The sequence below is a fragment of the Symphalangus syndactylus genome, chromosome 12, assembly GCF_028878055.3.
Source record: "Symphalangus syndactylus isolate Jambi chromosome 12, NHGRI_mSymSyn1-v2.1_pri, whole genome shotgun sequence".
Taxonomy (NCBI): domain Eukaryota; kingdom Metazoa; phylum Chordata; class Mammalia; order Primates; family Hylobatidae; genus Symphalangus; species Symphalangus syndactylus.
Window position 1 is genome coordinate 65,671,693 of NC_072441.2, and position 25,031 is coordinate 65,696,723.

At 44.2% G+C, this 25,031-nt stretch overlaps 1 protein-coding gene across 1 annotated transcript in view; it reads left to right on the forward strand.

Annotated features, from left to right (window-relative positions):
• Positions 1 to 24,536: 24,536 nt before the first annotated feature.
• The window catches only part of LRIG2 (leucine rich repeats and immunoglobulin like domains 2), a 71,629-nt gene continuing 71,134 nt past the window's right edge, over positions 24,537 to 25,031 (forward strand). The window contains exon 1 of the mRNA XM_063625729.1: positions 24,537 to 25,011. Coding sequence (XP_063481799.1) covers positions 24,773 to 25,011 — 239 coding nt within the window. The 5' untranslated portion in view covers positions 24,537 to 24,772. The remainder of the gene's footprint in view (positions 25,012 to 25,031) is intronic.

Here is a 25,031-nt window from a genome sequence, read left to right on the forward strand (position 1 = left end):
GGCCGAGGCGGGTGGTCACGAGGTCAGGAGATCGAGACCATCCTGGCTAATACGGTGAAACCCCATCTCTACTAAAAATACAAAAAATTAGCTGGGCATAGTGGTACACGCCTGTAGTCCCAGCTACTCGGGAGGCTGAGGCAGGAGAATCGCTTGAACCTAGGAGGCAGAGGTTGCAGTAAGTCGAGATGGCACCACTGCACTCTAGCCTGGGTGACAGAGCAAGACTCCGTCTCAAAAAAAAAAAAAAAAAAAAAAAAAGAAAATGTGGCCGGGCACAGTGACTCACGCCTGTAATCCCAACACTTTGGGAAGCCTAGGTGGGAGGCCTAGGTGGGTGGCCTAGGTGGGTGGATCGAGACCAGCCTGGCCAACACAGTGAAACCCTGTCTCTACTAAAACAAAACAAAACAAAACAAAACAAAAAAACACAAAAATTAGCCGGACATGGTGGCTCATGCCTATAATCCCAGCTACTTGGGAGGCTGAGGCAAGAGAATGGCTTGAACCCAGGAGGCAGAGGTTGCAGTGAGCCAAGATGGCGCCACTGCACTCCATCCAGACTGGGAGACAGAACAAGACTCTGTCTTTAAAAAAAAAAAAAAAAAAGGGCCGGGTGCAGTGGCTCACGCCTGTAATCCCAGCACTTTGGGAGGCCGAGGCGGGTGGATCACGAGGTCAGGAGATCGAGACCACGGTGAAACCCCGTCTCTACTAAAAATAGAAAAAATTAGCCGGGCGTGGTGGCGGGCGCCTGTAGTCCCAGCTACTCCGGAGGCTGAGGCAGGAGAATGGCGTGAACCCGGGAGGCGGAGCTTGCAGTGAGCCAAGATCGCGCCACTGCACTCTCGCCTGGGCGACAGCAAGACTCCGTCTCAAAAAAAAAAAAAATAAAAATAAAAAAATAAAAAATAAAAAATAAAAATAAAAAAAAAATAAAAAAAAAAATAAAAAAAAAAAAAAGAAAGAAGAGAAAATGTAACCTGATTCTGTAGTCTCAGGCTGATGAAGTTTTGGAACACTTAGCTGTATAATCAGGTGTAACTGGTATGACATACTCCACAGTTTGAGATATAAATATAGTCTCATCTTTTATTTTTCCATTAATCACTTGAGACCCCAACTACATTTAGTGGCAGGAGGTCCAGTATCTCCCTGGAGAGCTTCCTACCAACCCTCTGAATTGTTCAAGAACAAGGGCTTCTGCCTGTCTTGTCAGGTCCTTGGGAGAGAGTGGAGGAGATGGTGTTCTGGTGTTAATTGAGGCTGAGAAAGCAGCACTGCTAACGTTTTGCTTTATTTTCTTCCTCTCCTAGGCAGAATCAGTGTTATATTTGTGGTCAGATGAGCTAACAACATCCTTCTTGACTTCTTTCTCAGAATTAGGAAACCCTGATTAGCATTTAGAACCTCATTTTCACAGACTTCACTCATTAAAACATCAAGACCTAGGTAACACACCAGTGAAATTTCACAATATGGAGAATATGTTTAAATATGTTTAAAATATGTATTTTTAACTGTGGTTAAAATATGTTTTTAAAATGTTTATGAGTCAAAATAATTAAAATTGCCATTTAACATAAGAATTGATTGTTGCTTCTTCTTCTTTTTTTTTTTTTTTTTTTTTTTTTTTTTTTTTTTTTTAGACGGAGTCTTTCTCTGTCCCCCAGGCTGGAGTGCAGTGGCGCGATCTCGGCTCACCACAACCTCCACCTCCTGGGTTCACGCCATTCTCCTGCCTCAGCCTCCCGAGTAGCTGGGACCACAGGCGCCCGCCAACACGCCCCGCTAATTTTTTGTATTTTTTAGTAGAGACGGAGTTTCACTGTGTTAGCCAGGATGGTCTCGATCTCCTGACCTCGTGATCCACCCGCCTCGGCCTCCCAAAGTGCTGGGATTACAGGCTTGAGCCACCGCGCCCGGCCCGCTTCTTCTTCTTCTAAGAGAGATGACAAAATTCTGTTTCATGGGGAGATAAATCTCTATCTTATTCCCTGCTCTTCCCAGAAGCTATTGGGGGAGGCAAAAGGAAAAGAGAGCTCAAAGTGGTCCTGAGGGGTTGGATCTGCGGAAAATGCTCACAGGATAGCAGGGCACAGTCACAAAGCTAGCTCTGCAAAGAAGGCCTGGGGTTGAATAGGGGGTAGAGAGGTCAGTTGTTCGTGTAACAGAATCGAGGGGAATTGAGTTTCTGGGGAGGCCAAGCGAAAAGGAAGAGGTGCCAGAAAATGGAATTAGCAAGGAGGCATTGGGAAAGAAATGATGGTCAGATTCACTTTTGCAGTGTTTCCGTCTCTATAACGTAAACCCCCTCCCTCTCCAGGGTCTGATATACACACTAATACCTTTGGCTAATAACTAATAAAACAAGTAATTACATAACATTTGCATGTACCATACTGTTCTATGTATTTTACATACATGAACTTATTTCTCATAATCTTATGAAGTTGGTACTGTTATTATTCCATTTTCATAGATGAAGAAAATGAGGCACAGAGAGGGTGAGTAATTTGCCTATGAACACTCAGTTAATATTTTGAAACCTCACTAGATATTAACATGCTATTATTTATTTAAATGTCAGTAATCGAATAGGTTAAAAACCATTGCTGAGAATGTAAATTACTACATCCTCTATGGAAAACAGTATGGAGATTTCTCAAAAAACTAAAAATAACTACCATTCTATCCAGCAATCCCGCTACTGGGTATCTACCCAAGGGAACATAAATCATTATATCAAAAGGACACCTGCACTCATATGATTATCTCAGCACTATTCACAATATTAAACATATGGAATCAACCTAAGTATCCATCAACCATAATTGGATAAAGAAACTATGGTATATATACTCAACGGGATACTATTCAGCCATAAAAACGAATGAAATCATGTCTTTTGCAGCAACGTAGATGGAGCTGGATGCCATTATCTTAAGTAAAACAACTCACACACAGAAAGTCAAATAATACATATTCTCACTTACAAGTGGGAGCTAAATAATGTGTACACCTATACATGGAGTGTGAAATGACGGAGCTTCAGAATGGTGGGAGGGGCTGAGGGTTGAGAAATTACTTAATGGGTACAATGTACACATTATTCAGGTGATAGATACACTAAAAGCCCAGACTTTGGCTGGGCACAGTGGCTCACCCCTGTAATCCCAGCACTTTGAGAGGCCAAGGCAGGCAGATCACTTGAGATCGGGAGTTCAAGACCAGCCTAACCAGTTTTCAACTCCCTAATCGGGAGTTCAAGACCAGTCTTCAAGACTAACATGGAGAAACCCCATCTCTACTACAAATACAAAATTACCTGGGCTTGGTGGCACATGCCTGTAATCCCAGCTACTCAGGAGGCTGAGGCAGGAGAATCGCTTGAACCCAGGAAGCAGAGGTTGCGGTGAGCCAAGATCGCGCCATTGCACTCCAGCCTGGGCAACAAGAGCAAAACTCTGTCAAAAAAAAAAAAAAGCCCAGGCTTCACCACTACAAAACATAACCATGTAACAAAACCACACTCCTTAAACTGTATTTCTTAAATTTATACAAATGAAAAAAACCTGGGAGATATTTAATGCTAAGAACACTGTGCGGGAGGCTTTAAATACATTTTCTTAGGCCGGAGGCGGTGTCTCACGCCCATAATCCCAGCACTTTGGGAGGCCAAGGCAGGCGGATCACAAAATCAGTAGATCGAGACCATCCTGGCCAACATGGTGAAACCCCGTCTCTACTAAAAATACAAAAATTAGCTGGGCATGGTGATGCATGCTGTAGTCTCAGCTACTCGGGAGGCTGAGGCAGGAGAATCACTTGAACCTGGGAAGCGGAGGTTGCAGTGAGCCAAGATCGCACCACTGCACTTGAACCTGGTGACAAAGCGAGACTCCGTCTCAAACAACAACAACAACGACAACAACAACAATGTTCTCATTTAACTCTAGCAACAATCTTGTATGGTAGCTGTTACTATCCTCACTCCACAAACAAAGAAACTAAGGCATAATAAAATTAAGAATTTGCCACAAACCATACCACAATACTCAGGATTTGAACACAGATCTGGCAGACTTTTCCACTCATATGCTTAGTCACTAAGCACACTGCCTTTCAGAAGAAAGAAGACCTCGTCAGTACTTTCCTAAGTTAAACGCTGCCTTAACACAAACGGTTAAAGACTCTGGGTCTGTTTAACTTAGAGAAGTAAAGAGAGTGGAGCCATTTTAAAATATTTTTTAAGTCTTATTTAGAAACTATGGTTCCTGAGGGCATAATTAGGGCAAAAAGATAGATCACTTATCTGCTTCATGTAAGTTTATAATCATTGGAACTGTCCAAAAAGGGAATTAACTGCTTAGAAAAGAATAATTTGTGTGTACATGTGTCAGGTCACTAGGTACTGGGATAGAGCAGTGACCTAAGATCCTGTCCTCAGGGAGTTTATTTCCAGTGTTTCTTTTTCTTTTTCTTTTCTTTTCTTTTTTTTTTTTTTTTGAGACAGAATTTCGCTCTTGTTGCCCAGGCTGGAGTGCAATGGCACAATCTCGGCTCACAACCTCCACCTCCCAGGTTCAAGTGATTCTCCTGCCTCAGCCTCCCTAGTAGCTGGGATTACAGGCATGCGCCACCACGCCCAGCTAATTTTTTTGTGTTTTTAGTAGAGATGGGGTTTCTCCATGTTGGTCAGGCTGATCTCGAACTCCCGACCTCAGGTGATCCGCCTGCCTCGGCCTCCCAAAGTGTTGGGATTACAGGCGTGAGCTACCGTGCCCGGCTATTTCCAATGTTTCTAAGTTTGCAAGGAAAATATGGCTGGTGGCCTCTCCAGATTCCTTCCAGAAGTGGTGTCATACACATTGGGCCTATACTAGATGGGCACTTTGACTGGTGAAATCTAAGTTTGCAATGAACTCAGTAATTCCTATTTGTCTCTTTTTTTTTCCTTTTTGTGGAGAACAGGGTCTCACTATATTGCCCAGGCAGGTCTCGAATTCCTGGGCTCAAGCTATCCTCCCGCCTCTACCGCCCTAAGAGCTGGGATTACAGGCGTGAGCCACCACACTCAGCAATAATTCCTATTTGTAAACATTTGGATAACTGGATGTTTACAACTTTATTAAAATGTTTGCTACTCACACATTGAAAAGGAAACAGCTCCCATGTTGTCACTACCACTCTACTCAGATCCTCTCCTCAGTCACTCAGAGCTGTTGCTATTGTTGTTTTAACAATTATTCATATCAGATTTGTTTGTATGTGTACACAGACTTGTACATAAACATTCAGAACAGTTTTATTTGTCATAAACAACTGGAAATGACTCAAATGTCCATCAATAATGCATGGATAGACAAATTAAGGTACATCCATACCACAGAAATACAAAAGTATGAAAAGGAATCAACTATTGATACACATAACAATGTAGACAGATCTCAGAAACATTATACTGTATGGAAGAAGCCAAGAAAAAAGAGTACATGCTGTACTATTTTATTTATATAAGAGTTTAATGTATAAACTAATCTATAGTGACAAGGCAGATCAGTGGTTGTCTGCAGACAGGGTTGGTGGGTGGGGGAGTGAGGGATGGATTACAGAGGAGCATGAGGAATGATGGGTGATGGATAGTGCATTTATTTTTTTTTTTTTTTTTTATTTTTTTTTTTTTTTTGAGACAGAGTCTTGCTCTTGTTGCGCAGGCTGGAGTGCAATGGTGCAACCTCGGCTCACTGCAACCTCTGCCTCCCTGGTTCAAGCGATTCTTCTGCCTCAGCCTCCAGAGTAGCTGGGATTACAGGGACCTGACACCATGTCCAGCTAATTTTTGTATTTTTAGTAGAGATGGGGTTTCATCATATTGGCCAGGCTGCTCTCAAACTCCTGACCTCGTGATCTGCCCGCCTCGGCCTCCCAAAGTGCTGGGATTACAGGCATGAGCCACCGCACCGGGCGGATAGTGCATTTTTAATCTTGACTGTGGTTATGGTTTCACAAGTATATACATATGTTGAAACTCACCAAGTTGTACATTTTAAATATAGGCAGTTTATGGTATGTCAATTACACTTCAATAAAGCTGAAATTAAAGAAAAAGAAAATGTGTGAAAGGAAATACAGGAAATTCTAAGCAGTAACCTTTGAAGTTAGGACTGTGAAAGGGATGACTTAATTTTCCTTTTTTGTGCTGTTTAAATCTGTTATAAAAAATGCGGGCCAGGCGGCTGGGGGCAGTGGCTCACGCCTGTAATCTCACGACTTTGGGAGGCCAAGGTGGGTGGATCACCTGAGGTCAGGAGTTCGAGACCAGCCTGGCCAACATGGAGAAACCCCGTCTCTACTAAAAAAAATACAAAAAATTAGTTGGTCATGGTGGTGGGTGCCTGTAATCCCAGCTACTTGGGAGGCTGAGGCAGGAGAATTGCTTGAACCCAGGAGGTGGAGGTTGCAGTGAACCGAGATCACACCATTGCACTCCAGCCTGGGCAAGGGAGTGAGACTCTGTCAAAAAAAAAAAAAAAAGAGGGCTGGGCGCAGTGGCTCATGCCTGTAATCTCAAGACTTTGGGAGGCCAAGGCGGTCAGATCACGAGGTCAGGGGTTCAAGACCAGCCTAGCCAATATGGTGAAACACTGTCTCTACTAAAAATACAAAAAGTTAGCCGGGCATGGTGGCGTGTGTGCCTGTAGTCCCAGCTACTCAGGAGGCTGAAGCAGGAGAATCACTTGAACCCAGGAGGCAGAGGTTGCAGTGAGCAGAGATCGCGCCATTGCACTCCAGTCTGGGCGACAGAGCAAGGCTCCATCTCAAAAAAAAAAAAAAAAAAAGGAAAAAATGATAGGCTTCGTGCGATGGCTCATGCCTGTAACCCAGCACTTTGGGAGGCCAAGGCGGGGAGATCACTTGAGGTCAGGAGTTTGAGATCATCCTGGCCAACGTGGGGAAACCTTGTCTCTACTAAAAATACAAAAATTAGTCGGGCATGATGGCGCATACCTGTAATCCCAGCTACTCAAGAGGCTGAGGCAGGATAATTGCTTGAACCCAGGAGGCGAAGGCTGCAGTGAGCCAAGATGGCACCACTGCACTCCAGCCTGGGCAACCAAGTGAGACTCCGTCTCAAAAAAGAAAAAAGGGGACGGGCGAGATGGCTCACGCTTGTAATCCCAGCACTTTGGGAGGCCAAGGTGGGCAGTCAGGAGATCGAGACCATCCTGGCTAACACAGTGAAACCCCGTCTCTACTAAAAATACAAAAAATTAGCCAGGTGTGGTGGTGGGCGCCTGTAGTCCCAGCTACTCGGGAGGTTGAGGCAGGAGAATGGCGTGAACCCGGGAGGCGGAGCTTGCAGTGAGCCAAGATCACACCACTGCACTCCAGCCTGGGCGACAGAGCGAGACTCCGTCTCAAAAAAAAAAAAAAAGAAAAAGAAAGAAAAAAGAAATCTGGCACTGGAATGGAAACGAATGGTTGTCTTCATAGTAATTGTCACTGTAATCTTCATTATCATCATCACCATAGTTAACCTGTACAAGGCACTCAGTTAGACGTCTTTACATGGAGTATATTGTTTGTTTAATTCTAACAGTCATGTACACTATTATTATTATTATTGAGATGGAGTTTCGCTCTTGTTGCCCAGGCTGGAGTGCAATGGCGGGATCTCCGCTCACTGCAATCTTCACCTCCCAGGTTCAAGCGATTCTCCTGCCTCAGCCTCCTGAGTTGCTGGGATTACAGGCATGCGCCACCATGCCCGGCTAATTTTGTATTTTTAGTAGAGACAGGGTTTCTCCACATTGGTCAGGCTGGTCTCGAACTCCCGACCTCAGGTGATCTGCCTGCCTTGGCCTCCCAAAGTGCTGGAATTACAGGCATGAATCACCGTGCCCGGCCAGCTATTATTTTTAATCTTCATTTTACAGATGAAGAAATTGAGGCAAAGAGAAGTATTTTACCTTAAGTTACAGAGTTAATAAGTGATAGAGTTGGAATTTTATTCTAGGCTCTTCCAGAACCAGTTTACTTAACCACCACTTTATACTGCCTCTCTAGGGTACTGAAATGAAAAAGATAGAGGCCCTGCTGTTGAGGCATTCATGGTCTGGTGGGGAGATGGGTACCAAAACACACTGACCCTACCACAAGGTGTGTACAAAGTACCGTAAGAGGACCAAGGAGGCCAGGTGTGGTGGCTCACACCTATAATCCTAGCACTTTGGGAGGCCAAGGTGGATGGATCGCTTAAGCCCAGGAGTTTGAGACCAGCCTGGGCAACATACTGAAACCTTGTCTCTACAAAAAAAAAAAGAAAAAATTAGCCGGGCATGGTGGTGTGCACCTGTAGTCCCAGCTACTCGGGAGGCTGAGGTGGGAGTATCCTGTGAGCCCGGGGAGGTCAAGGCTGCAGTGAGCCATGATCATGCTAATGTACTTCAGCCTGGGCAACAGAGTGAGACTCCGTCTGAAAAAAGAAAAAAGAAAGGACCAAGAAAGTCCCCCTAGCCCTGCCTGAGGAAAGCAGAGAAAGTGGCATTTGAGCTAGACGTTGCAGGATAGGTGAGATTGCCACATAGAGAAGGGGGAAAGGATATAGCAGGCAAAGGGAACTGCATGTACAAATGGCACTGGAGAATGAAACATGAAAGCATTTCATATTTTGGAGAAAAGCAAATCATGTGAAGGGAGAATAGGGTGTTACAGTGGGAGGTGAGGACGGAGCCGGATTGTGAGAGGCCTTGACGGCTGTTCAGGAGCCATGGAAAGTGTATGAACAGAAAGACAGGGTCAGAGCTGTGGTGAGGATGCTGGTGTGACTCCACCTTATCAGCTTAACATGGAGAACCTGAGACTTTCACGACAAGTCCAAAGAGACTCTGAGCTCAAACTGGTTATGACTTTGAAAGAAGAGGAGTTACCGCTCTGTTTGTTTATTATTTGCTTTTGCTTTATTTGCTTGGGCTACTGGTTTTAGAAGGGGCAGAAAGAGGCTCCAGCAAAATGCTTGCTATTTTCTAGTAAAATAGAAACACCAGGCGTGCTTCCCTCTTCATTGTTCTTACAACCTATATAAGGAAGGTTATTACTCTGTTTGGATGCTTTCAGTTTCAACTAACAGAAAAATACACTTGAATAAGGAATTTGTCACCTCATTATGCTGGAAAGTCCAGAGGCAAGTAGCTTTAGATGAGGCTTGATGTAGCCCTAAAACAGTGTCTTTCTTCTCTGCTGTCTTTATACTAAAGCTGACCTCCTTTGCAATCCCAAGATGGGCTACCTACCTGCCTTCTCTTTATGCTCAACAAGAAAGACAGCATTTTTGTCCCAGTGTTCCAACAGTCCTGAGAATCACCCTGATTACAAAGCTTTGGCCATATGCACCAATCATAATAGCAGTGGATAAAATGCAATATTACCTTTGCCTTTAGGGATTTCTTCCTTGACCCCTGAAATCAGGGAAAGAATCAACTTTTCCAGGACTCAAGATGTCCAAATGTAAAACAGGACTCCTGGGAAAGTGGAAAGGGATCAACCAACGACCCTCCTCTACAGTCATAATGAAAATTCAGAGGACTCACTAAAAGCCTTGATTTTCACATAATCTTACTGATTTTTAGTAGCCCTGGAAACTTCACACTCAAAGCCTCTGTTTAATCCATTGATTCTCAACACCTTCAGAGATTCTGATTGCACTGGCCTAGATATAAGCATTTTGTTTTGAGCTGGTCAGGTGATTCTAATGAGCAGACAGAGCTGAGAACCACTGCATTAATCTTTTATGATTGCCACTTCTGCAGTCATATGATTAGTTTTATGTACAGCTGAACTATGTTGAAACTAAACAAATAAGAATGATAAAGTCAAACATAAAATACAATAACTCTTATTGAGAATTGTATGTTTCAAGCATATTGCAAGATGTTTTACATACATTGTCTCATTTCATCTTGTGAAACACAGAATATTATTATTTTTTTTTTGAGACAGAGTCTCACTTTGTCACCCAGGCTGGAGTGCAGTGGTGCAATCTCAGCCATGGCAACCTCCGACTCCTCTGTTCAAGTGATTCTCCTGTTTCAGCCTCCTGAGTAGCTGGGATTACAGGTGTGTGCCACCACGCCCAGCTAATTTTTGTATTTTTAGTAGAGACGGGGTTTCACCATGTTAGCCAGGCTGGTCTCGAACTCCTGACCTCGTGATCCGACTGCCTCGGCCTCCCAAAGTGCTGGGATTACAGGCATGAGCCATTGCGCCCAGCCTATTCCTTTGAAGCCCAGAGAACTTAACTTAGTTGTCCAAGATCACGTATCTAGTATGTGGCTAAGACAGAACTTGAACCCATATGTACCTGACTTCAAAACTCCATGCACTTAACCCGTTATACATTGTTTGTTCCAGAACCATGACTAGAAGAGATCTCATTTAGAATTCAACAATTTCCCAGCGCTCTTTAGTCCCTGACCCACCTGTGTATTTGCCAGGGCCTGCCAGGTCACATTTAGGTGGTTTTTTTTTTTTTTTTTTTGACTATCTCTTAGTGCCTCCTGCACCATCTTCCATGTTTTTCTTTCTTTCTTTTTTTTTTTTTTTTGATACGGAGTCTCACTCTGTCGCCCAGGCTGGAGTGCAGTGGCACAATCTCGGCTCACTGCAAGCTTCGCCTCCCGGATTCACGCCATTCTCCTGCCTCAGCCTCTCCGAGTAGCTGGGACTACAGGCGCCCGCCACCACGCCCAGCTAATTTTTTTGTATTTTTAGTGGAGATGGGGTTTCACCATGGTCTTGATCTCCTGACCTCGTGATCCACCCGCCTCCGCCTCCCAAAGTGCTGGGATTACAAGCGTGAGCCACCACGCCCGGCCCATCTTCCATGTTTTATATATACTGTATTGCACACACCCAGATTACATTTAGTATATAGCCACAGGTATAAAAAAGGGTGTGGCAAATGTGCTTACGGATTACATATTGTGCACTTTAGAGTTTATATGCACACTTATATTTTACACACATATAAAAATGGTGAATATAATGTAGGGAAGAGAATATTGACTCAGAGTTTCATATTTGATTAGCATTGTGACCTTACAGGCACATTTGTTGAATTTCTTTTTAATCATATGTAAAATGGGGAGATAATGCGTGCTTTTCCTAATTGCACTATTATCTAAGGATCAAATGAGATCCCACACCTAGCAAGGTGTCTTGCTTGTACATTTTTATTTGCCAGCTAACGAGCTGTACCTATGAACTCTTGTAAATACATATGTAAAAGCTGCTATCACCTTTTATAGAGTAATATTGCACCTTTGTGTATCTTTGTTGATTAGCCATAAACTCTCCCTCCCCTGTTTCTCACCTACTGACAAATTTCTGGAATTCTGTGTAATAAGCATGGGTCAGAGGTTGGAAATGTAATAGAAAACAGAAGAAAGGACAGAAGGAAAAGGAGTGAGAGAAATATTTGTTCAATTGACATACTAGCATGTTTTGTTTTGTTTTTAACTAAAAAACGAGTCACTGTTGGCTAGGTTTATACACTGTTGTTGGAGGTGTAAATTGCTAAAAATTTTGAAGCGGGGTTGGGTGATGCGGCTTATGCCTGTAATTCCAGCACTTTGGGAGGCTGAGATGGGAGGATCACTTAAAGCCAGAAGTTCAAGACCACCTGGGCAACACAGCAAGAACAACAAAACTCTACTAAAAAAATAGCAAGACTCTACTAAAAATTAAAAACAAACAAAAAAAAGTATCCAGGTGTAGTGGGATGTGCCTGTAGTCTCAGGCCTGTAGTCCCAGCTACTTGGGAAGCTGAGGTGGGAGAATCGCTTGAGCTCTGGAGGTCAAGGCTGCAATGAACTATGATCATGCCACTGTACTCCAGCCTAAGTGACACAGTGAGACCCTATCTTCAAAAAAAAAAAAAAAATTTAAAGAGCTAGTTATCAAATTGAAGATCAACATATAAATCCCACTATGTATTAGATAATAAAAAACAAAAAATTAAGCTCACATTTATACCAAGATTTACACAGAGAAGGTACAAAAAGATAAACAAATGGTTAAATCAACCATGGCTATCCCTCATGGGTGGGGTGTCTGGGAGGGGAAGTTTCACTTTTTATTTAATATTCTTCTGTATAGTTTGTTTACAATCATTTACTATTTTTTGCAAAAGTGAAATAAGCCCAGAGCAGAGAACAGCTAGATATGCATACATCAGCTGTACTCCTGTGTTCTTCTTTCTTGGCTCTTCTCTGCAAGGCCAGTTTACTGCCCCGGGAGGGTGCTGACCCCTGCCTGCCTGGTTCTTCTTGTTCTGTTTTGCAGTTCATTACCAGCTGCTTAAGCAGCAGGTTCCCAGTGGCTGGTCAGCTGGAACTGCTTCAGGAGGACAAACAGGAAGGATGCAGCTGCCAGTGCAGATTACCCTGTTAGTCCTATTGACAGGAAAAAAAATTTAAACCTTAAAATGTTGAGGAAAATGTCATGCTATTAACAATTCCCTCATGCCTCTGCCTAGATCAGGCAGTGAACTGGATTTGGGTTGCTTAAGGAATCCTCGCAGTTGCATGTAACAAACTTCCAGCTCCACGTCCTAGCAACTTGCCCCCAACACTTGGTTAGGGGTTACGTTCCACAGGCTAAATCCTATGGCAATCCTTATCCCCCTATGTCAAACTAAAGCTTCCTCCATGGAAAAATAAAACGTCTCACCATTCCTGCAGCTAGCCTTCTCTTATGCAGGATGCCTGCAGGAGCTCAGAGTAAAGGGAAATTCCTTATAAGAGAATCAAGGTAAGAAGTGCAGCTGTAGTGGATGAAGTGCAGGTAGATGGATATCATATCTCCACTCTGACACTTTCTAATCATGTGACTTTAGGCAAATGACTTCACCTCTCTTAGACTAAGTTTCCTCATCTGTAAAATAGGGAAAATAAATATACCTGCCTCATAGGGTTGGACGTAGAGGAATGCAAGTGCTATATTTATTTATGCATTGAGCCTCATTTCCTATCACTCCCCACGATGGCAGTGGTTAAGAGTTTGGGCTCTGGGCCGGGTGCGGTGGCTCACGCTTATAATCCCAGCACTTTGGGAGGCCAAGGTGGGCGGATCACAAGGTCAGATTGAGACCACGGTGAAACCCTGTCTCTACTAAAAATACAAAAAATTAGCCAGGCGTGGTGGCGGGCACCTGTAGTCCCAGCTACTGGGAGAGGCTGAGGCAGGAGAATGGCGTGAACCCAGGAGGCGGAGCTTGCAGTGAGCCGAGATCGCGCCACTTTACTCCAGCCTGGGCGACAGAACAAGACTTTGTCTCAAAAAAAAAGAGTTTGGGCTCTGGAATCACATTGTCTAGGTTCAAATCCTAGCTCTATTACTTATTTTATTTATTTATTTATTTTGAGATGGAGTCTTGCCCTGTCACCCAGGCTGGAGTGCAATGGTGTGATTTTGGCTCACTGAAACCCCTGCCTCCCGGCCGGATTCAAGAGATTCTCCTGCCTCAGCCTCCGAGTAGCTGGGATTACAGGCGCATGTCACCATGCCCAGCTACTTTTTTGTATCTTTAGTAGAGACAGGGTTTCATCATGTTGGCCAGGCTGGTCTCGAACTCCTGACCTCGTGATCTGCCCGCCTTGGCCTCCCAAAGTGCTGGGATTACAGGCGTGAGCCACCGTGCCTGGCCTATTCCTTATTATGAGTATGATTTTGGGCAAAGCTCTTTGGGCCTCAGCTTTTTCATCAGTAAAATGAATATTCTCATCTCATAGGAATCTTATGAAGATTAACTGAGTACGTGTAAAACAGTAAAGTGCCTGGAACACAGGCAATCAGGAAGTGAGGCTGTTCTAATTTGCTGCTGATGAAAACATAGCATGTTTACGATATAGAATATGAAGTTTGTAAAACCATCTTCTAAGTCCCTCCCTGGCCTCTCCCCAAACACTCAGAAAGTGAGCCGCTGGCTCTGGTCTTAAATCTAGTACTGTCTTCCTGTGCTTTACAATGTTCTTCTCTTCATCCCTTTCCTTCTCACTCTTCCAGCTTCTCTTTCTCTCCCTGCCCAGGCCTCTCATTAGTCCAGTTAATAAACTGTTGCTGTCATTTCAGTTCAGCTCCAGGATCAGGGTCCCTTGGGGATAGGCATTATGCTGGGGAAGCGAGATGGTGGGGGAGCTGCAGGGACATCCTAATTTCCACAGTGGAGTGGAAATAGGAACCAAGGTTGGCAGCAGATGAACCTCCCTGGGTCCAGGTCTCCTGGGCCATCATCAGGATAATCAGTGAGAACTTCATTATATAGGGTGAGAGTCTGGCTGTTTGGCATTGTGCCAGGGTCCCATTTAGGGACAGGAAGGTTCTGGCTTGGAGATAATGACCAGCCTGGGGCCTCTGGCCTTCTGTGTCCTGGCCTTCAGCTCCCTCTTGGGCATGCACACATACGCATTCATGCAGGCACGCACACAAGTTCCCTGGGCTTTCAGTCAGCTCAAGGGTTTGTGGGTACATTCCCAGCCTGGAAAGCTGGTGAACAGAGTGAGGCTGGAGGGCCCAGAAACGCATGACTGCCTCTGCTGATTGCTGAGAATAATCAAACTCTGAAGTTCCCACCAAGAGCCCGTTAAACCAATACAAGTGTCTCATCCAGAGTGACAGCAAGGTTTCCTCCCAACGTTGGAAGGATAAAGGGGCAGGTCTGGGGAGTAGCCCAGCTAGCTGAAAACACAAAAATGGGCCTCACTGCAGGTTAGCTCAGAAGCTCAAGCAGCCCAGGGACAGGATGGTTTGCTCGGTATGGGATGGAGGTCAGCATTTTCAATCCCTTCCTCCCCACACCTTCAGGGTATGAATCAAGTTTGTGCTGAGGATGGGGACTAGGGTTGGGGCATGAGGGGCATGGTTTGATTTTCTCAACCAGTTACATTGTACTTACTTCTTCAGGCATGTATTTGGAAGAAAGGGGGTTCGTATCACACTAATTTTCCTGACATCTGGCTCCTACCTGCTGCACTGTCAATACTCCTATTCACTACCTAATGAGCTTCTGTGCTGGCCTCAGCCCAAAGAGAATGTAGAAAATGGCACGCTTTCATTCACTGTTTGCCTCTTAATTCCTCACAACCACAAAAACACCTGTGTTATGTAGACAGCCTTTACTGTAGGTCTCACAGTGTGGTTTTTAAGCATAATCCATGGACCAGCCACTTCAGCAACACCTGGGAACTTGTTAGAAATGCAAATTATCAGGTCCCACTCTACACTTACTGAATCAGAAAGTCTGGGGGCCAGCTCAACAATCCGTATATTAACAAGCCCTCCGAGTGATTCTTTTATGGTTATTATCATTATTATTATTATTATTATTTTGAGACAGAGTCTGGCTCTATCACCCAGGCTGGAGTGCAGTGGTGCGATCTTGACTCACTGCAACCTCCATTTTTCGGGTTCAAGTGATTCTCCTGCCTTAGCCTCCTGAGTAGCTGACACTACAGGCATGCACCACCACACTTGGCTAATTTTCTGTATTTTAGTACAGGCAGGGTTTCACCATGTTGCCCAGGCTGGTCTTGAACTCCTAAGCTCAAGTGATCCACCCATCTCGACCTCCCAAAGTGCTAGGATTACGGGCGTGAGCCACAGGCATGTGCCACTGCACCCTTCGCAAGCCCTCCAAGTGATTCTGATACTTGATGAAGTTTAAGAACTTTCTGCTGTATGTTTAAGGGTGACTTGAAAAAAAGTTACAATGTAAGGAAGGAAACTTAAAACTGATTTTTTTTCTTTTCTTTTTTTTTTTTTGAGATGGAGTTTCACTCTTGTTGCCCAGGCTGGAGAGCAATGGCTCACACTTGGCTCATTGCAATCTCTGCCTCCTGGATTCAAGCGATTCTCCTGCCTCACCCTCCCAAGTAGCTGGGACTATAGGCATAGGCCACCACGCTCGGCTAATTTTTTTTTGTATTTAGTAGAGACGGGGTTTCACCATGTTGGTCAGGCTGGTTACGAACTCTTGACCTCAGGTGATCCACCTGCCTCAGCCTCCCAAAGTGCTGGGATTATAGGCACTAGCCAACCTGCCAGGCCAAAACTGAATTGTAAACAGAACTGTTTAAAAGCCTACAGGAGCAGCTGGGTGCGGTGGCTCACGCCTGTAATCGCAGCACTTTGGGAGGCTGAGGCAGGTGGATCATGAGGTCAGGAGATTGAGACTATCCTGGCTAACACGGTGAAACCCCGTCTCTACTAAAAATACAAAAAATTAGCCGGGCATGGTGGCATGCACCTGTAGTCCCAGCTACTCGGGAGGCTGAGGCAGGAGAATCGCTTGAACCCAGGAGGTGGAGGTTGCAGTGAGCCGAGATTGTGCCACTGCACTCCAGCCTGGGCGACAGAGCGAGACTCCATCTCAGACAAACAAACAAAACAAAAGCCTACAGGAATATAAAAAGCGTCTTTCATGGGGTTTTGCTTCCCTCTCTGGAGGTCCACGTGGTAGAGGTTGATTTTTTTTCTCCTACTAAGTTAATAGAAAGCATGTACCCATACATTCACACATGAACTCATTCTTCACCTTTTCTCCACAGAGGTCACAACATTTTTGAATTTGGTATTTGTCATTCCTGTGCATGTTTTTACTACATATTTCCTACATAGTATTTTCGTTTCTTTTTTTTTTTTCTTTGAGACAGAGTTTCCCTCTTGTTGCCCAGGCTGGAGTGCAATGGCGCGATCTTGGCTCACCGCAACCTCTGCCTCCCACATTCAAGCGATTCTCCTGCCTCAGCCTCCTTAGTAGCTGGGATGACAGGCAAGCACCACCATGCCTGGCTAATTTTGTATTTTTAGTAGAGACGAGGTTTCTCCATGTTGGTCAGGCTGGTCTGGAACTCGTGACCTCAGGTGATCCGCCCGCCTCAGCCTCCCAAAGTGCTGGGATTACAGGCGTGAGCCATCATGCCCGGCTCTACCTAGTATTTTCCACATATTTTGAACATTGTACATTTTAGTATATTGTGCATATTTGTTAGCAGTTTGCTTTTTTTTCCATTTGCCACTGTTTTTAGATTTATCTGTGATCCTATTACATCTACCTTTTTTTTTTTTTTTGAGATGGCTTCTTGCTCTGTTGCCCAGGCTGGAGTGCAGTGGCATGCTCTCAGCTCATTGCAATCTCCGCCTCCCAATTTCAAGCAATTCTCCTGCTTCAGCCTCCCAAGTAGCTGGGATTACAAGCCTGCGCCACCACACCAGCTGATTTTTGTATTTTTAGTAGAGATGGGGTTTCACCACATTGGCTGGGCTGGTCTAGAACTCCTGACCTCATGATCTGCCCACCTCGGCCTCCCAAAGTGCTGGGATTACAGGCGTGAGCCACCGCACCTGGCCAGTTCTACTTTTTTAACCCTGAGAGTGTCTTTGTGATTATTTTCACCTTAGAACACCATGCACATTTGGGATTTTTACTGGGAATGCATTCAATCTATAAATCAGTCTGAGAGAATTGACATCTTTTTTTTTTTTTTTTTTTTTTGAGACGGAGTCTTGCTCTGTCTCCCGGACTGGAGTGCAGTGGCGCGATCTCGGCTCACTGCAAGCTCCGCCTCCCGGGTTCACGCCATTCTCCTGCCTCAGCCTCCCGAGTAGCTGGGACTACAGGCGCCTGCCACCAAGCCGGCTAATTTTTTGTATTTTTTTTTTAGTAGAGACGGGGTTTCACCGTGGTCTCGATCTCCTGACCTCGTGATCCGCCCGCCTAGGCCTCCCAAAGTGCTGGGATTACAAGCGTGAGCCACCGCGCCCGGCCGAGAATTGACATCTTTTATTTGTTTTTATTTTTATTTTTAGAGAAAGGGCCTTGCTATGTTGCTTAAGCTGGCCTTGAACTCCTGGGCTCAAGCAATCCCCCTGCCTCAGCCTTCCAAATAATTGAGATTACAGGACCACACCACAACACCTGGTCATCATCTTTATAATAGTGAATTTTTTTTTTTTTTTTTGAGACAGAGTCTTGCTCTGTTGCCCACGCTGGAGTGCAGTGGCACAGTCTTGGCTTGCTGCAATGTATGCCTCCTGGGTTTAATTGATTCTCCTGCCTCAGCCTCCGGAGTAGCTGGGATTACAGGGACCTGCCACCACACTCAGCCAATTTTTGCATTTTTAGTAGAGACAAGATTTCACCATGTTGGCCAAGCTGGTGTTGAACTGCTGACATCAAGTAATCTACCCACTTCAGCCTCCCAAAGTGCTGGGATGACAGGCATGAGCCATTTTGCCTGGATTATAATATTGATTCTTTCAGTCTGAGAGCATAGTATTTTTCTCCATCTATTTAGATCCTCTTTTATACTTTCCAATAAAGTTTTATAATGTTCTGTATATACTTTTTCTCTTGTATTTCTTTGTTTGATCTAGGTGTCTTTTAGTTTTTATTGCTATTGCATATGCCATCTTAAAAATATTTTATAATTGCTGATTTATTATGATAAAATTGATTTTAGTATATTGATCTTGTAGTCACATCCTTGTTGAAATTTTTTGTTAGTTTAAATAGTTTACTTGAGATTCTTTTGGATTTTTTTCTGCAGAGAATCATATCCTGTGTAAGTAAGGGCAGTTTTGTTTGCTCCCTTATCATTTTATATCTTTAATATATTTTTCTTATCTTGTACTGGTTAGGACCTCTAGAATAGTGTCCAGTAGAAGCAATGATAGGCATCATTGTCTTGATCCTAATGTAAAAGGAGTTTTTTAAATGTTTCACTGTTAAGTAAAAGTTGCTATAGGTTTTGGTAAACACCTTTTATTAGCAAGAAGAAGTTCATTCTATTCCAAGTTGGCTAAGAGTTTTTGTTTGTTTGTTTGTTTTTGAGATGGAGTCTCACCCTGTTGCCCAGGCTGGAATGCAATGGTGCGATCTCGGCTCAATGCAACCTCCGCCTCCCAGGTTCAAATGATTCTCCCGCCTCAGCCTCCTGAATAGCTGGGATTACAGATGCCTGCCACCACACCCAGCTAATTTTTGTATTTGTAGTAGAGATGGGGTTTCACCATGTTGGCCAGGCTGGTCTTGAACTCCCGACCTCAGGTGATCCACCTGCCTCGGCCTCCCAAAGTGCTGGGATTACAGGTGTGAGTCACCATGCCCGGCCAAATCTTGGTGAAATATTATATATCATACATTATATATATACTTATTTTCTATATATATATGTGATATATATTATATATCAAATAGTACCTATGTGTTAAAGAGGAAAAACTATACTATTTCAGGATGTACAAATATATGCTATATATATGACATATCACATATATCATATAAAAAGTCGTATTTTTTCATATACTAAAATAGTTATGTTTTTTTCTCCTTTACTCTGATAATGTAGTGGATTGCTAGCACTTTCTAGTTTACCTATTAAAGAGGCCATTTATAGGCCTGTTTGCTGTGTGGGTGGTTTTGATGGGAACAAGTCGAAAGAAGAGTTCAGTTACGAGGCTACTAAGGTTGTATAGATGAGAGATTATTGTGTCTTGGATTGGTGTGGTGGTAAGACAGATGGAAAGAAGTAGTCAGTTTAAAAATATATTTTGGATTTGCTGATGGGTTGGAGTAAGGTAAGGAGTAGATGGAGAATAAAGGGAAAGGAAAGAAAAGACTCATAGATGAGTTCTAAATTTCTGGAGATTTTTCTTTAAAAATTGTGGTAAAAAATATACAACATAAAATGTAACAATTTGGAACTATTTTTAAGTATACAGTTCTGTGGTAGTAAGTACATTCACACTGTTGTGCAACCGTTGCCACCATCTATCTCCAGAACTTTTTTCATTTTCCCAAACTGAAACTCACTATGCATTAAACAATAACTCCCCATTCTCTCCTCCTCCTAGCCCCTCCTAGCCCAGACAATCACCAATCTATTTTCTGTCTGTATGAATTTGACTACTCTAAGTACCTCATATAAGTGCAATCACACTATTTGTCCTTTTATAATGACTTATTTCACTTAGCATAATGTTTTCAAGGTTTATTTATGTTGTAGCAAGCATCAGGATTCCCTTCCTTTTTTTTTTTTTTTTTGAGACGGAGTTTCGCTCTTGTTGCCCAGGCTGGAGTGCAATGGCGCAATCTCGGCTTACTGGAAACTCCACTTCCTGGGTTCAAGCGATTCTCCTGCCTCAGCCTCCCGAATAGCTGGGATTACAGGTGTGCGCCACCACGCCCGGCTAATTTTTTTGTATTTTTAGTAGAGACAGGGTTTCACCATGTTGGCCAGGCTGGTCTCGAACTCCTGACCTCAAGTGATCCATCCACCTCATCCTCCCAAAGCGCTGGGATTACAGGTGTGAGCCACCCGTGCCTGGCCAGGATTCCCTTCCTTTCAAAGTCTGAATCATATATATATATATATATATATATATATATATATATACCAAATTTTGCTTGTTTATTCATCCATTGATAAGACACTTGGGTTGCTTCCACGTTTTGGCTATTGTGAATAATACTGCTATGGAACATGGGTATACCCATATTTCTTCAAGTCGTTTCAATTATTTTAATTTTTTGAGGAAATGCTGTACCATTTTCAACAGCTTCCCCTCCCCTCCCTTCCCCTCCACGCCCCTCTCCTTTCTTTTTGAGATGGAGTCTTGCTCTGTTGCCCAGGCTGAAGTGCAATGGTGCGATCTCAGCTCACTGCAACCTCCGCCTCCTGAGTTCAAGCAATTCTTCTGCCTCAGCCTCCTGAGTAGCTGGGATTATAGGCATGCACCAGGAGGCCCAGCTAATTTTTGTATTTTTAGCAGTGACGGGGTTTCACCATGTTGACCAGGCTGTTCTCAAACTCCTGACCTCAGGTGATCTGCCACCTTGGCCTCCCAAAGTGCTGGGATTACAGGTGTGATCCACCATACCCAGCCAGCTACACCATTTTATATTTCTACCAGGAATGTACAAGAATTACAGTTTCTCCACATCCTCACCAAACTTGTTATTTTCTGGTTTCCATACAAATACATATAATATATATATAATAGCCATCCTACTAGATGTGAAGTAGTATCACATTGTGGTTTTAATTTGGATTTCCTTAATGATTAGTGATCTTGAGCATCTTTCACTTGTGCTTATTGGTCATTTGTGTATCTTTGGAAGAATTCAAGTCCTCTGCCTATTTTTACATTAGGTTGCTTTTTTGTTGTTAAGTCGTAGGAGTTCTTTATGTTTTTCTGGATACTAATCCCTTATCTGATATATGACTTGCAAATCTTTTCTTCCATCACATGGAATACCTTTTCACTCTGTAGATAGTGTCCTTTAATGAACCGTTTTTAATTTTCATGAAGTACAATTTATCTATTTTTTCTGGCTTTAGGTTTCACTTCAATAAATAGTAGTTACAATTGTTATCATTATTCCTTCTTTGCTTTAGTGGGAAAAGGAGATAGGGGAAGGAAGAGATGGAAGGAGACAAAAATGCATTCTCACTAGATTTGGGCATATTTACAGAGAAGCAGTGAAATTAACAGTAATTTTTTTTTTTTTTTGAAATGGAGTCTTTCTCTGTTGCCCATGCTGGAGTGCAATGGTGCAATCTCGGCTCACTGCAACCTCCGCCTCTCAGGTTCAAGCAATCCTCGTGCCTCAGCCTCCCCAGTAGCTGGGATTACAGGCGTGCAGCACCAAGCCTAATTTTTGTATTTTTAGTAAAGACAGGATTTTGCCATGTTAGCCAGGCTTGTCTCGAACTCCTGAGTTCAAGTAATCTGCCCGCCTCGGCCTCCAAAAGTGCTGGGATTACAGGCATGAGCCACTGCATCCGGCCAAATTAACAGTAATTTAGTCAACAATAAATATTTATTCAGCATTGTCTATATTCCAGACACTGCTCTTAGCAATGGAGATATAAAATGAGAAAACATATCTGTAACATTATGCTTTGGAAAGATAATTCTAGTGACAGCTTAGAGACTTGGAGACAGGAGAGACTGGAGGACATGAGATGGGTTCAAAGGTTATTTGAATAGTAGTCATATGAGATGAAGGTCTGAACTAAGTAGCAGTGGGTATGGAGAGCTGGGGAAAGATCTGAGACATTCCTGAGGGGGAATCAAGAAAGTCTAGTGATTAGATGTGACAGGAAGAACGGGGGGAAAGCACAGGCAATGCTGAGACTTCTAGTTTGAAAGAATAGAATTGATCAGGTTAGTTGGCTATGACTTTGCAAAGAGTAAAGTCCTGAGGTAAGGAGATATAGGGCAGCTAAATTGCAAGGGATTGGGGTTTATGCTAAGGTGTGGAACAAGGGATATCAAGTGAGTAGTTTTTTTTTTTTTTTTTTTTTAAGTAATCTGGAGCTGGGGTATTCTGTGCTTATGGATTCCACCGAACTCTAAAATCTCGGCCCAGGTACTTTAGCACCCACGAATTAATTAGACAATTTAGGTCAATGAATATAAAACCTCTATATTCCATTGTTAATCAGAAATGAATCATTAAATTCTGTTAAAAACATGTATTTGCGGGTGGGCGTGGTGGCTCATGCTTGAAATCCCAGCACTCTGGGAGGCCGAGACGGGCGGATCACCTAAGGTTGGGAGTTTGAGACCAGCCTGACCAACATGGAGAAACCCTGTCTCTACTAAAAATACAAAATTAGCCGGGTGTGGTGGTGCATGACTGTAATCCCAGCTACTCAGGAGGCTAAGGCAAGAGAATCGCTTGAACCCAGGAGGCGGAGGTTGCGGTGAGCTGAGATCGTGCCATTGCACTCCAGCCTGGGCAACAATAATGAAACTTCGTCTCAAAAAAAAAAAAAAAACCCAACAAAAACATGTATTTGTGGCCAGTCACAGTGGCTCACGCCTGTAATCCCAGCACTTTGAGAGGCTGGGGTGGGTGGATCACCTGAGGTCAGGAGTTCGAGACCATCCTGGCCAAAAAGGTGAAACCCCATCTCTATTAAAAATACAAAAATTAGCCGGGCATGGTGGTGCACACCTGTAGTCCCAGCTACTCGGCAGGCTGAGGCAGGAGAATCGCTTGAATACGGGAGGTGGAGATTGCAATGAGCCACTTATTGGGGAGGATACAGGTTACAGAGCATTAATTTCTAATGGCCCCATTTGGTATAGTTTCATAGGAAAGCTCTGAAACTATAATGTAGAAAGGAACTAAACTGCCTCCTTTTTTTTTTTTTTTGTAAGGCTCCTGCCTATGCCAGATTTCTTACCAGTTTGTTAAGTCTGCTCAACAGCTAGGGGAAGGAGGCTAAGAGTAAGTTTCATTCTGCTGTCTTGGCTTTAAAAGTTTGGTTTGGACTGTAGCATTGGATACGGCCTTGTTTCCAATAGATACTTCAATATTAAAAAAAACAAAAAGGTTTTTAAAAACATAATTATGACTCTATAATCTGCCATGGGAAAGATTGCTTTCAGTTACTTTCGATGAGAACCCTAATCTAGGCATTATCATTCTTTTTAACCTGCTCAGATTTTCAATTTATGTCAGAAAACCCATGTTAATGTCGAACCTGCCCCTGCCTCAGAGTAACCTGGTTTAACCTCTTGGGGCTTGTTTCATCATCAGCAATAATTATCTTGCCAATGTCACAGTCACTGAAGGGGCAAACAAGGTAACAGACGTAAACGCCCTTTGAAAAGTTCAGTACATATAAGTGAACCATCACTATTATTCTCAAAGTATTATTTACAACCTTGGATGGCTGAATGAGCATAAGGTGGCCAGACTTCACTGTTCCTACTAAGTTTTCCATAGCCTCTGCTTTAGGAGAAATACATTTCCTCACATCCAGTCTTTGCTTTGTTGACTGCTCAACACCCTCTTTACTTGTCTCGCTTGCTTTTCTCAGAGTGACCTTGACAGCATCCCTCCAAAGAGAAGGGTCTTTCCCTTATATAGACATGCAGGTGCAGTCCCACCAACATGTATTGAACTCCAAGCTAGAACAAAAGGTGGAGGTGCACCGACGAAGAAACAGGGCCTCTGCCTTCAGGAGCTTACAAGGCCATTAACAGAGTGATACTGATCTTATGCAAGTGGGAGTTACCGCCTACTTGCAGAAGAGCAGGGGCTACAGTCAAGCAGCAGGGGGCAGAAGAGGCTCGAACTCGGCTCTGGAGGCCGATCTGGCCAAAGCCAGGATAGAAGCTCCCGTGACCCATTCGTGTGTGCGACTTGGAAGGCGGCCCTTCTGCCACTCCCCTTTCTTAAAGCCCAGAGCAAATAAAAGATCCTTTTCTACTACAGTAGATATACCTGTAGTCAGGACTTTGAACTCACAGCTATTCCCCGCACCGTTCCCTCTTAAGGAACTACTGCACCCTGCAGCGAAAGAACAGCTGCGGAACTCCACAGCGGCACCTACAATCCCTGAACGCTTTGAAGTCCTTCTCCTAAAGATACTCGGCTGCGTCTGGCCCCGCCCCTCACTGAGTTCCGCCCCAGACGCAACCTCATCTTATGGCACGGATTGGCTGGCCCCTGTGCGTGAGGACGTTGCGCCGTGGGGCGGGGCGGACGAGCGGTGTCCGTCAGGCCGTGTGTCCCAGGCCGTCGCCCCCGCTGTGGCTCTGCATCTGCTCCTTGCATGCCTTTAGATGGTACAGCCCTCAGCCGGGGCTTCGGGAGACAGCGCAGCCGCCGAGCATCTCTGCTGAGCTTCTCCGCCGATCCTCCTTTTCTAGCAGGCAGCTCTTCCAGGCCACGTCCAGATCGAGGGGGAAAATGGCGCCGGCGCCCCTAGGCGTCCCAGAGGAGCAGTTGCTGGGGTGTCGATCTGGATTGCTTTCTCGGTTACTCTTCATTGCCCAGACCGCTCTCCTCCTGTTGCCCGCCGCCGGAGCAGGTCTCTGCCCCGCGCCCTGCTCCTGCCGCATTCCTCACCTGGACTGCAGTCGCAGGAAATTGCCCGCACCGAGCTGGAGGGCGCTGTCGGGCCTGCTGCCCCCCGACACTGCTATCCTGTGAGTAGAGCGGCCAGGCA